This window comes from Gavia stellata, chromosome 6, assembly GCF_030936135.1.
Source record: "Gavia stellata isolate bGavSte3 chromosome 6, bGavSte3.hap2, whole genome shotgun sequence".
NCBI classification, from domain to species: domain Eukaryota; kingdom Metazoa; phylum Chordata; class Aves; order Gaviiformes; family Gaviidae; genus Gavia; species Gavia stellata.
The window spans coordinates 35,229,275-35,241,532 of record NC_082599.1 but is presented as its reverse complement, the minus strand read 5'-3'; the positions used below and the strand labels follow the sequence as shown (position 1 = coordinate 35,241,532).

The 12,258-nt window shown below is 41.5% G+C and overlaps 1 protein-coding gene across 1 annotated transcript in view; it reads right to left on the bottom strand.

Annotated features, from left to right (window-relative positions):
* DNAH11 (dynein axonemal heavy chain 11) overlaps nucleotides 1-8,093 on the bottom strand; it is a 162,531-nt gene extending 154,438 nt beyond the window's left edge. Inside the window, 5 exon segments of the mRNA XM_059818829.1 lie at nucleotides 1,169-1,386; nucleotides 3,079-3,178; nucleotides 3,944-4,124; nucleotides 5,507-5,703; nucleotides 7,992-8,093. Of these exon segments, the coding sequence (XP_059674812.1) occupies nucleotides 1,169-1,386; nucleotides 3,079-3,178; nucleotides 3,944-4,124; nucleotides 5,507-5,703; nucleotides 7,992-8,093 (798 nt within the window).
* Nucleotides 8,094-12,258: the final 4,165 nt, after the last annotated feature.

The following is a 12,258-nucleotide window of genomic DNA, read 5'->3' as shown; positions in this document are numbered from 1 at the left end:
GGCCAAGAAGGCCAACGGCATCCTGGCCTGTATCAGAAATGGTGTGGCCAGCAGGAGCAGGGAGGTGATCATGCCTCTGTACTCGGCTCTGGTGAGGCCGCACCTCGAATCCTGTGTTCAGTTTTGGGCCCCTCACTACAAAAAGGACGTTGAAGTGCTGGAGCGTGTCCAGAGAAGGGCGACGAAGCTGGTGAGGGATCTGGAGCACAAGTCTGATGAGGAGCGGCTGAGGGAACTGGGGTTGTTCAGTCTGGAGAAGAGGAGGCTGAGGGGAGTCCTTATAGCTCTCTACAACTACCTGAAAGGGGGTTGCAGAGAGGTGGGTGTTGGTCTCTTCTCCCAAGTGACTAGCGACAGGACAAGAGGAAATGGCCTCAAGTTGCGCCAGGGGAGGTTTAGGCTGAATATTATGAAAAATTTCTTTACTGCGAGAGTGATGAAGCACTGGAACAGGCTGCCCAGAGAAGTGGTGGCGTCACCATCCCTGGAGGTGTTCAAGGAACGTGTGGACGTGGCATTGCGGGACATGGTTTAGTGGGCATGGTGGTGTTAGTTGATGGTTGGACTGGATGATCTTACAGGTCTTTTCCAACCTTAGTGATTCTGTGATTCTGTGAATGGCTTTGCTTGCTGACATTTGGAAGGTCTCATACTCCCACCAAAACAGTGGGTTTTGGTGAAAGGAGGGGGAAAGCTTATTGACAACAGGAGGACAGAAAATGCATCACGGTAGCTCATTCACAGCTTTTTTGCAAAGCCCCTATTTTCCTGAGTTGAATAGCTTTTACCAGCATTTTGCAGTTCACAAAAGGAAATGCTTACCAAGAAATGTGATAAGAAAAGAGGCTGCAAATTTATGTCAAAAGGAGTGGGTAAGGAGCAGCAACCCAACCTGAAAAGTTTATATGGCTTCTGAAGAATACTTTCCTTTCAATAGACAAGAAACATATTTCATTCTTAAATACATAGAACGTGAATGGTACAGTTGATGACTATTCGGCTCAACTTCAAATTTAATAGTTTAATGCTGATTGAAAGTATCTATAAATGTAATTATGGTGCTTATTAGAAAACTAACAGACAGATTAAATCTGTGTCTTTGTTACTGATATACTACAGACCAACTAACACTTACTTATTAGGTACTTACGTGGTTTACCACCCTTACTTGAAGCTACCTGGTCAATAAGCTGATTCTCTCCTGCAGCAGTACTACTATTCGTACAGGCATGCTATAGAACTTGGAGTGGCTCCATATCAGGCAGATGGTATGAAATAAAGGCAGGATTAAATTACAGATCTGTGGGAATTCCTTCTCCCGAAAGAGCTGAATGTATTTTTCCAGTGGTCTCAGATAGAGATCAGCGTCTTGGGCTTCTGCAAGTTCTGTAAAAATACAAAAGGGAAAAATGCTGCAGTTTAAGAGATTATGATTTCCAAACTAACCTAGCTTCGATGAGGAATGCAAAGTTATCCTTTATTTATTTAAAAGATAAAGATATTTAGGTTTTAGTGGCATGTTACAGCCAAAGATTGCTTATGAAACTGCACAGAGGCTCTGCAAGTGGATAGGATGGTTCCCATTCCACTTCTGGAAGTTAAGGATGCTTAACAACTTTCTATGATCAGTCTGTTGTTCCTCTCACTGCTGCCAACCAGACCGAGGAGAAGCAGGAATCATTGCAGATACCCAGGTGATGGAAATGTGAAATTCTAGCTTGGAATGGAAGAAAAATAGCCTGAAGTCTGCAATCATTTTAAAGAGGGTGTATGCTGGACAGGCCAGATCTGATCACAAGAGGTGAAAAGATATCAGTTAATACTCCTGGCTAATCTGGCACCAAGAGGCAAGTGCATCTTGACATTCTGGGAAGGGCCGTGTGCTCCACTGCACTTTCCAGTGTTGCGTTCAATGGCTTGGTGTTTTTCGTCAAAGGGGATGAGGACTCCACGTTTGCTTCAAGCTGGATGTTTAACAAACACTGACAACTTCTTTCTTTTCACAGACTGTAGAAACTTGTGCTATTTTGCCCTTCAGCAGAAAGCACAACAGGCATGCTCTGGGCTACTGCTGGCATGGGAAGGATTCAGACTCACAAAAGCAGTTAGGTTTGGTCTCTCGTCAACGTGAATGAAATCTCTTCTTTTACTGCTTAAAACTTTTATTAAAATGAAAGTTGTAGAGCAATACCAGCCTCTACGGGTGGCAAGGTCCTGGTGAATAATGTCTTTCCATTGCCTGGTAGGTACTCCATACATCTCTGCCTCAAAAGTTCAGAAGAGACCTGAAAATTTTTCCACTCTGTCACTGTAGACTATTTGCCAACTAAAGGCATCTGATGAACTATAGAAGTTTCAATCCTTTCTCCTAGTCATACATCAACAGAAAAACCATTTAAATATATTTCAATTCACTAATACAAAATTATTGCCTCCATCAAGAAACCAAAATTTTAACACTGGAATTAAATAAAAAAAAATTTAAAAAGACAAAGATATGTAAATGCGTGAGTACTTTAAGGTTTTATTTAAAAACTTTAACAGTGATCTTTAACCATGAGTAAAATAGGCAAGACAATACTTGTTGACTGTAAGCTGTTTGCAGAGCTAGTATCTCCTAAACTGAAAAACATTATAGAAGAAGCTGGCGTTTTATTATATTCCATTAAAGTTTAATTTTATATACAAAGTAGTATATTAGCTAAATATTTCTTTATTACTAACTGCCTTATTTAATTTCATTTAGCAGTAGAATTTACCTATCTACAGATTTACTGCAGCTAAAGAATCAAAAATGATGCTGAAAAAATGCACATACTAATTGATTTTGCTACTGCTATATCTCTCACCTATTTTTATGACAGGAAAAGTCTCCACATAAAGTTAAAAAAAAAAAAAAAAAAAAAGAGCCAGTTCAGCACAGCAAGAGCTTGATTTAACACGCGTGTGCCCCTGCAGCCCTGATATATCTTACCATCATGACTTACACTGTTATGTCAAGACAAATTATAGACTAATCTATAACAAACACACACACAATCACAGACAAAATATACATCTCATTCACTCTACCCTTACCATCTTGTACTTCCTTGAAAATGTCCTGAGAAGCAGGATAATAACTGCTTTCTTTGGCTTTTAAGATCTTAATAATTTTTTGAACAACAGGACTCTGAAGCTATAATTTAACAAAGGAGAAAGCAAGCAATTAAAGATCATGGTCCCTGACAAAAGAGTAGAAAGAGTAGAAAGGAGAACTCAAGCAACTTACAATTGCATTCAAAGAATTAATGAATAAATATGTCTCAAGTCTACTAGCAGATAAAGGCTGATCCATGCCAGCTGAAATCCACGGAAAGGCCCCAAAAGCTTTCAGCGGGCAATGAACTGGGCTCTTCATAATGTTCACTTACCTAACACTGCAGCATCGCTAGTAACAAGCACGGAAGAAGCAGAGGATTAAACACAGCTCCCAACAACATTTCATATTTGGAAAGTAAATAACCTTGCATATCTTTTTCAGTTAAAAAGAGCTGTTTCACCCGTAACAAGCTATGATTATTATAATTACACAATAGCATCAGTTTCATAGCCAAATTTGGCAATAATTTCCCGAATATAAACTTTGTTCTCAACCTCATTTCCTCCAAAGTTTGAGAAATGTCATGGGAAGAAATTTAGAAAAGATGGAGAAGAACAACAGAATTCCTTACAGCTACATAGCTCTTCATCACTAACTAACTTGTCCTCTTATGTTTAACTCTGTTTTTCTTTGGTAACTTAGGCAAAGCCTGATTACTTTGAGAAACCACTATAAGCTATTTGCAAAAATAAAACAAAAAAATCATTGTGGTGTCTCATTTTTTCAGAGTGCATGGAGAAAGGCAAATCAAAAAAAAGGTCTCCTTGATGTTTACAATAATACCCGAAATCACTTGCTTGCTTATTTATATATAAAAGATTGTCTTGCTTTCCAGAAGTTCAGCTCCGTTTGGGGGTCTGGATGAAGGCCATGCAGAAGAGGTTCAGAAGAATCCCTATTCACAGTGTCACGAAACTGATGTGACCACCTAATAACCATTGATTCGATGGCATGTAGTACTGCCCCAGAATTAGGATCTTGTCTGCAAAATACAAAAAAAGCCCCTGAACTTCAAAGCAAGTACTGTACTGTGATAGTACAGAGCTCTTCTCCCCCCACATTTAAGGATGAACAACACTGAAACTTGGAATTTAGTTCTGATAAGACGAAAATCATAAGAAACCCTGAAGACAGAGCTAAAAAGGCTCAGATCACACTTCCAGATGTATTTACTAATCAAAACCATGGCCAAACACCCTCTCAGAAATTATTGGCAGCAGATCCTTTAAACAGTTCCTTGCAGTTATTCCATATGTGACAAATCTGCATTTTACTGTTTTATTTTCTGAAAGTAAGTTACATGGCTGGCAATTTGGCGTTTGAATGAATGCTGATAGTTATCATAAATATTAAATAGGTTTTATTTAATATATTTTTATTACACTTTGCTAGTGTTTACAAAAAGAGGAACTAATAATACGCAGCAAAGCATTTTAATAAAATATTAATGGAACATTAACATTCTCCCTTTCACACTCTTTTTTTTCCCCCTTTCAGTCCTTTCATTTAAGTCAATTCATCTGTTCTGCCTCAGTTTTACCTCCATACTTACTTACACTATTCCACCTGGTACACCTGCTTCATTGCCGTGACATACGGCAAGGAGCTGACCCTGACCAGGGCCTTCAAAATCATTTATTATTGACAGGATTATCCAACAACTGATTATCAATCATCTCTGTACACAGTCAGTCCTAAACTGAAATCAAGCCTTTGGTTTAATTGAACTGTGAGTTCTCTGGAACATAGCTCTTACTGTTGCTGTTTCTACAGGTAGTAGATGCACATGCCAACGATTAGTGCCACATTCCTTTTTGAGGCCATCCTTTGAGATTAGTACTAATCTCATCGAAAACAATAAGACACCTTTTATGATAAGAGTTCAGTTCACATTAAATGCTCAAGGCAACAGAGAAGTGGAATCTATTGGAAACACACTTAAAAGATAATTCAACAGAATAACCTTCTTTTGTACTCTGGAAGCACAGCTTCATGTGATTCCAAATTCTGGTGAATCTACAGACAGCTTACGTCTTGCCTGTGAAATTAATAAACCCAAAATACAAATTCCTGAAAATTCATGTTTTCGTATGACAGAGCAATTACAGTATTTAAAATATATTAATTGTACAGAAAATACTTTAAAACACATTTTAATGCTTAGAAAAAATGGAGTAATAAAAATATTATGTTTGGAACACTAAGCATTTAATTACTTTCTTGTTAATGCAATTTACTACCAGTTTACATCTGAGACTAAAAATCAGCAAAAGCAGCATGCTTTTTTTGCCCCTCACCCCTTTCTTTTTTTTTTCTCCTTTTTCCCTCCTGTGTTGCATAGGTCACACAATAGTCTTTCCTTACTTCTTTTCAGCATATATTTGATGCAAGTCAGTCTTTGCTGCAGCCGTCGGAATGGGAAGATGAGTTCTTCCTGACATCAGTCTGTTCGTAGTTTGTGTTTTATTTTTCATGATTTCCACATGATGTTCCATATCTTGGGAAACGCAACCTGGCCAGGATGTATGGTTTTCCTTATTGCTTAGAACAGGCACTAACACCTGGAGGCGAAGCAGCAGAAGTAACATTACATATCAGCAATAACAGTAACTTGGCTATTGGTGACATACTGCAAACACTCTTTAAATCTGAGAAGAACAAGCTAACCCAAGCCACACTTCTCAAACTCATGACTATTTGAATCAAAATCAGAGCTTTGTATTTTCTTTTTCTATCAACATAAATAGGTACTTGAATCTCAGTCAAACTGTACTGTAGATGGAAATTATGTTTTGGGACAGTATTACTTCTCAGTCAGCTGAAAATGAATACTGAGCAGCTTCAGAAATGCAGAAGTTTACACCACTTCTATTATCTCTCTCCTCCTTCCCTCAGAAAATAGAAACAGACTGGGAGTCGGGGGAGAGGGGAGCAGGCATAGTTCTACAACCCCCATACCCAGTATTTTCCTAACACGAGAAACAAATCCTATTAGTAGCACAACCACTCCTTTCCATGGTTTAATAGCCATTAATACACACCATTTAAAGCCAGTTTACTTGCTGGCTATAAGCTCATTTTTAAAATTATTTCCTAGAAATAGGCACCTGTGATATCCTTTGGAAAGATATTTTTTTCTGTGATGCAAATGCATAACGCTGATTATGAATTTTGTTCCAGTTCACGCATTTATGTTAAATCCTTCATCTTCTTTCACTACATAAACATTTCCTAACTTCTCCCCACATTTTTTCTTAGACCAGTCAGTACAGTACAGTTCTGCTCAGGACAGCATTTAGGAACATGAAGTGTGTTACTATTTGTCATGACACTTAAAATTAAGCACATGCTCATATCAGAGTACTTTGCTGAATCAGGTCCAAGCCATAGACAGATTAATTAAAACTTCACACCAACATCCCAAGTGAACATATTGGAGGAATGTCCATGTCTTCATCAGCGTATGGACTTCAGTCACATCAGGCCCTCATAAGGCTCAAAGTATTTCATTGCCAAACATCGAATTCAATTAGTAACTTTTGGGTTACAGAATTCAGAGAGATGGACCCCTGCTATGAACTCAGTTTTAGGGCCTAGTGCAGCTAAAGATGTGCTGCTACATCCATACCGTGTCCCATTTACTCCTCTCTGTGCCGGAGTGGTTTACAAACAAGAAACTGAAAAGTAACAGAAAGGGAAGCAATACAGAAAATAGTGATGGCAAGTCTGCTCTTGCACAAGTAGTTACAAACTCGAGGTTCACTTTTACGGTTCAGTTTTGCTTGGTTTGACAGTGAAGACATGAATAGCACAAGAGCAGCCTCAACGTACCTGTTGCTTTGCAATTATTACTCACCTGCGATTTGTAAGCAAGTGGGCAAAAATACGAGCTAGAGAATCTAGGATCACCAGCACAGTGCTTCTGTTTATGTTTTAACCATCATCCCTCTCCCAAGACCTAATTTATTAGACCCTGATAGAGTAACAGTTTCTTCAGCACTTTGAAGCTCACACTCCTCCATTCAAGCCCGCACCTGAGCGCTGCCAGCTGCTTCAGAGCAGCGGAGCCCTGCTCCCACAGCAGCCTCTCCTCTCCTCCTGAAAGCCTTCCTGAGATCTGTCACTCGGGCCAGTTCCCATCTCATCCATGAAGACAGCATCCCTTACACTGCTTGTATGCTCCTTAGAGACTCGTAAGGCAGACAGTAATTTAATGAGTTCATTTGTGGCTTTATGAAGGAAGTTATGGTCCCTTAACATAATAAACCCCTTAAACTTCCCGAAATTCATAAATCTGATAGGGTTTGGGATTGCTCCAGTATGGAAAAGAAGAGCAAAACTGACATTTTGGGGGGTTATTTTTCTGTTGTTGAACGCTGAAGTCAGGGTATGAGATGTCACTGGTGTTTAGAGACTAGATTTAAATATCAAGGCTATAAATGAAACTCCTTGTGTATATCCTGAGCAAGCACTAACTTCATATCAAAATCTCTAAACTTTCATTTCTCATTTAGTCTCTCCTTTGCAAAAGGTTTGAAAATATTTTAATTTTAAAATAAATTTTTAAGCACTTTTCGCTGAAGACTATTTTTTTAATACCACAAATAAGCAACACATGGAGACTGGAAGTTATGAGATATTTAAGTTAAAAAACTTAGCAGGTGCTACTGCTGGGAAATTTTGGCTTCTCTCTGCAGAATACGCGAGTTAAGTAAAGAGCTGCAACAGTGCTACAGATACCATTTGTGACAACCAAATCTTAGATATTTATTTCCATAACACCAAACCAAAGGAGAAATAATCCCATTCTCATTTCAAGCAGAAATACCTAAGCCAGCTAAATGCCTACATCAGGTTTCACAAAAATCAGCTTCCTTAATAAACACAGATTCAGCAACGAACTGCGAACATAGCTGTCAACTTCCTCTTCTCTTTTCTTTATGCCAGTCATGATTCGCTCTCAAGTCTTTTTCTCTTCCTCACTAACCTTTGAAAAAACCTTGACCTTTCCAAACTGCCCAACAGTGGATTTCAGATGTGTTCAGGTTGCTGTGCTTGAAATCCCTCCCCTTTGAAGCTGATGGGAGTTTTGTCATGGGCTTCAATCAGGACGAGATTTCCTTCCCAGCAGGAGAGTTGCGGTTCTATCCCTGCCCCTGTTCATAACTGCTGTCTCTCAAGATCAAACCGCCAAGATAATGACCAGCCTGAAATCTGAATGCTGCTAACAAAGTACCAAAAGACAGGAAGATGAAAACTATTCTTTTTGTCATTGCCAGCACTACTGATACACAGTATCTGTAATACTGTGGCATAAATGGCATACATTTATTCCCTTCCTGAAACATCATCTTTTAATAGAAATGCAGGAGTAACAACTAAAACTGTTCTGTGAAACCTGTTTGGCTGTCCTGGTCTTAAACTTGTGTTTCCTGAATCCCAACTACGGACATGAACCACTATCTTGGTCTCTTTCTCGATCCAAAATTTGATCCTGGACCTGTAATTACAAAAATTTCCTCAGAACTAGAGTATTTCCATTTAAAAACAAGATATTTTGCTGAGCCAACGCATCTCAAAATTTTGGGAAAGAGTCCCAGATAAGCAAGGTCAGGACCACAGGTGTGACTCCGGACCTGCAAAGAACAGTACAACACTTTTATATCCATGATGTTGCCTTTTTGTACCAAGCGTAGATCCACCATCGTTTTAAGGCAGAGCTTTATTGCGAAGGTAGGCGCCTGATCTGGATTACAGTCTCTCTGTACTTTTTCTTTAGGATACTCATGTAAACTCAGCTACACTTCAAAATGAAATATTTCATGTTATTCCCAGAACTTTTACAAGACAAAAAAAAACCCCACACATCAAACATTTTGTATCCAGCCCTGAGTGTCTGCTATACCGTGTTGTTAATAAAGCAAGACGTTTCTATGCCACTTTACATGTACAGTAAAAGAAATTACTTATGCCTTATTCTTTAAGAAAATCTCATGTAAGTACTTGTTTTTATAGCTTAATCCTAATAACTCTTATAAGACAAGTTTTGAAACCTTGTATACAAATCTCTTGTGACTTACATTTCAAAAGCAGCACAATTTTGGGGAAACTGCTGGACCTTATTACCTTCTTACGAGCTTTCCTCCTTTATGATCTGTAACAGCCTTTGATCATGTGACTCAATAAGCTGTGTTTACATCATATAGCCATCAAAGAGCTGATTTGAGGTGATGATTCCCTGTGTGCCTAACCGCTGGTGTGGTAGCTTCACTGTGTCATTGCTCCCGAGGAGAGGCGGTTAGTCATCACTGCCCACACAGGGAGCGACGCATCCCTCATCTTTCACAATGCCAGGCACTGGACAAGAAGTACAACACCTATCACTGCATCGAGGATGGCTCTAGAGACCTGAGCACAGGAAAGAATACATATTTCATGCTGTAAACAATTCAGATGACAGCAGTCACATCCATCATACAAAAAGCAACAAAAAGAAAGGAAGAGCGACATGCTACACAGAACTAAGCCTCCAGCAACAAGCCATCTCTGATGAGTCTATAGAGAGTGGAGTAGCTACTTTTTTTAGATAGTCGCTTTTTTCCTTTCATGAGAGTTATTTTGCATCAGTTGTCTCTGGTGCCAGTTAAAATCTCATCCTTGTTTTTGCTGCTTTATTACAAGTATTTGTCTATAAATAACTCTTCTATGAATGCTACCATATGCTCGAGTGGTGTTTGAGACAGCTTCCCAAACTGAAGGTTGTTTCTGTTGTTCTCCATTCCAAGGCATTCTGTGGTCTTCCTCATAGCACTGACAGCTTTCTGCATTGCCTCACGTGGTACCTGAAGCAAGTAAGATGCAGGTTATCAGTTGGACAACATAACTGTCATGCTACTGTTTAGACAGAATAAAGAAGATGAGGAGAGACTCCGCTGCCCATCAGAGCTCTCCAACAACTGATGCATCATAGAAGTCAAAATCTCAGCATATTTTGTTGGGACTGAGTGGAGAAAGCAAGGTACAAAAATGGGGAAGTTGCAGACCCAAAAAAATGTTTTCCAGAACACCTATACTACATGAACATACATATATGCCTTAGTCTTCTTCCCAAATCTGCTTTTCCAGCTTCCCTATGGATGTGCATTGACCTTTTCCAAGCCTTTGGGCTTGGAAATATGACCGTGCAAACCACCTTTTGAAAACTATCCCTGGATACTCCACACCACCTTTCATCGGTACCATATTTCAATATACATAATTGCATTTAGTCATCTATATTCCCTCCCCTCTGCCAAAAAGCCATATATTCTCAGCTTCCAGAGAGCTTGCTTTATAGCTAACAGATACAGAATCAGGGTCACACTTCCAGACATCAGTGAGGTTGCATTTTAGGACATGAGATGAGACTGCCACAGACCTAATGCTGTTCAACTCTGTACACGTGACTCCTTCTTAAGTTAGTGGGAACCAAAAGAATATTTCCGACAGCATAATCTCACTGTGAGTTACATATTCATGTCCAAAAATAAACTAACTCTTCAAAATCTTGTTTGCTGGAGCTCTGTATTTCATGACTTGGCAGCTGTGCAAGTTACTGTGAATTTCACTGCTTGCTCAGTAATACAGAATCTGAATTTTCTTTGAAGCAAAATGCTTTTAAGCTACCTGAAAAAGTTAAAAGCCATAACCGAGTACAGGCTGAACTGGTTGTAGCCTGGGACCACGCCGACAAGAGGTCAGTTCACCCCGTCACACCAACAAGCACATATAGCATTAAGTGACCCTTATGGTAAGGCCATAGCCCACTGAATGCCATCAGGCAGAGGGCTAAGAGGGACTGAAGCAGCTCCTCAGCAGAGAAGGTCAGCATGCTCCTGGCATAGATCAGCAACTAGAGGTAAGAAACAGCAAGAGTCCTGGCCATAGCACAAGCAGAACTTCATCGGGGGCGGGGGGGGAGCGCGAAAGGGAGCTATGATATGCACAACTAAAGTTTTCCCAGATTTTCCAGTCTGACAATACATTCATGAAAACAACTCATTTCCCACAAAGCATTTTAGCTGGGACCGAGCTTTACACAGTTCTCATATTTCTAGTTCTCAGCACAGATGCCAGAGAGCCAGTACAGCAGAGGAGAAATCAATGATCTTCGTCAAAGTAAATGGCACAGAAGACCTTCAAAATCACATACAGTCAAGGGAGAAGAAGGAAGGAGAGGATGGGGGGAAGATTGCCACTGTAAAGCACCAGCATTTCTACCCCTTGGTTTCCATCGCAAAGTTAAACTATTCTTAAAATATATTCTGCTTATTTGAGAGGGGATACAAGAGCAGCCTCACGGTGACGCAAAGAAGAGTTACACGAACAGTTAATTTTTGAGCCTGCTGGTCAAATACAAGAATTTGGAATCAGCTTGAGGTTTTGCCTATCCCCCATCCTCCCCAAAGAAGAAGAGCAACTTTTTTCTTTCCGGCTGAAACTGAATTTCATCGAGAGACGACATTCTCACCGCCTTCGCTGCTGGTCGCTATGCTCTTCAGACTTCCACAGCAACACTCGGAATTGAAAAAAAGAAACAAAACCCCTGCTCTCTCCCACTCTTCACACTGGGCGGCCGAACAACCAAAACCTCCTAAATTCCCTGGAAAAAGCCCACCTCGAGCCCGCCGCGCTCCCCCGCGGGCCGGCCGGAGGCACCCGCGGCGGCCGCCAGCGCTGCCCGGGCGCTGCCCCCCGCGGGACGGCGGCGCCGGGAGGGCTCCGCCGCGGCCGGGGGCCTCCGCTGCCCGCGCCCGGGACCGCCTCGCGGAGCCGCGGTGAGGGCACCGGCGGCTGCTCCGCTGCCGCCGCCGCGGCCACTTATTCCCCGCCGGCGCACACACCCCTGGCCGCCCCGTCTCCCCCGCCCCGTACTTACCGCCTCCCGTCTCCCTGGGGATGGCGGTCCCCGGCCCCCCGTCCGCTGCCACCACCCGCGCCACCGAGGGCGGGCGCGGAGCTCGGAGTCGGCGAGCACGGAGCTCGGGGGCCGCGCCGCTGCGCTCCGCTCCCTGCGTCGGCTGAGCAGCCCCGAGGGCGGGCGGTGGGGCCCCCACGGGAGGGAGGCGGGGCAGGAG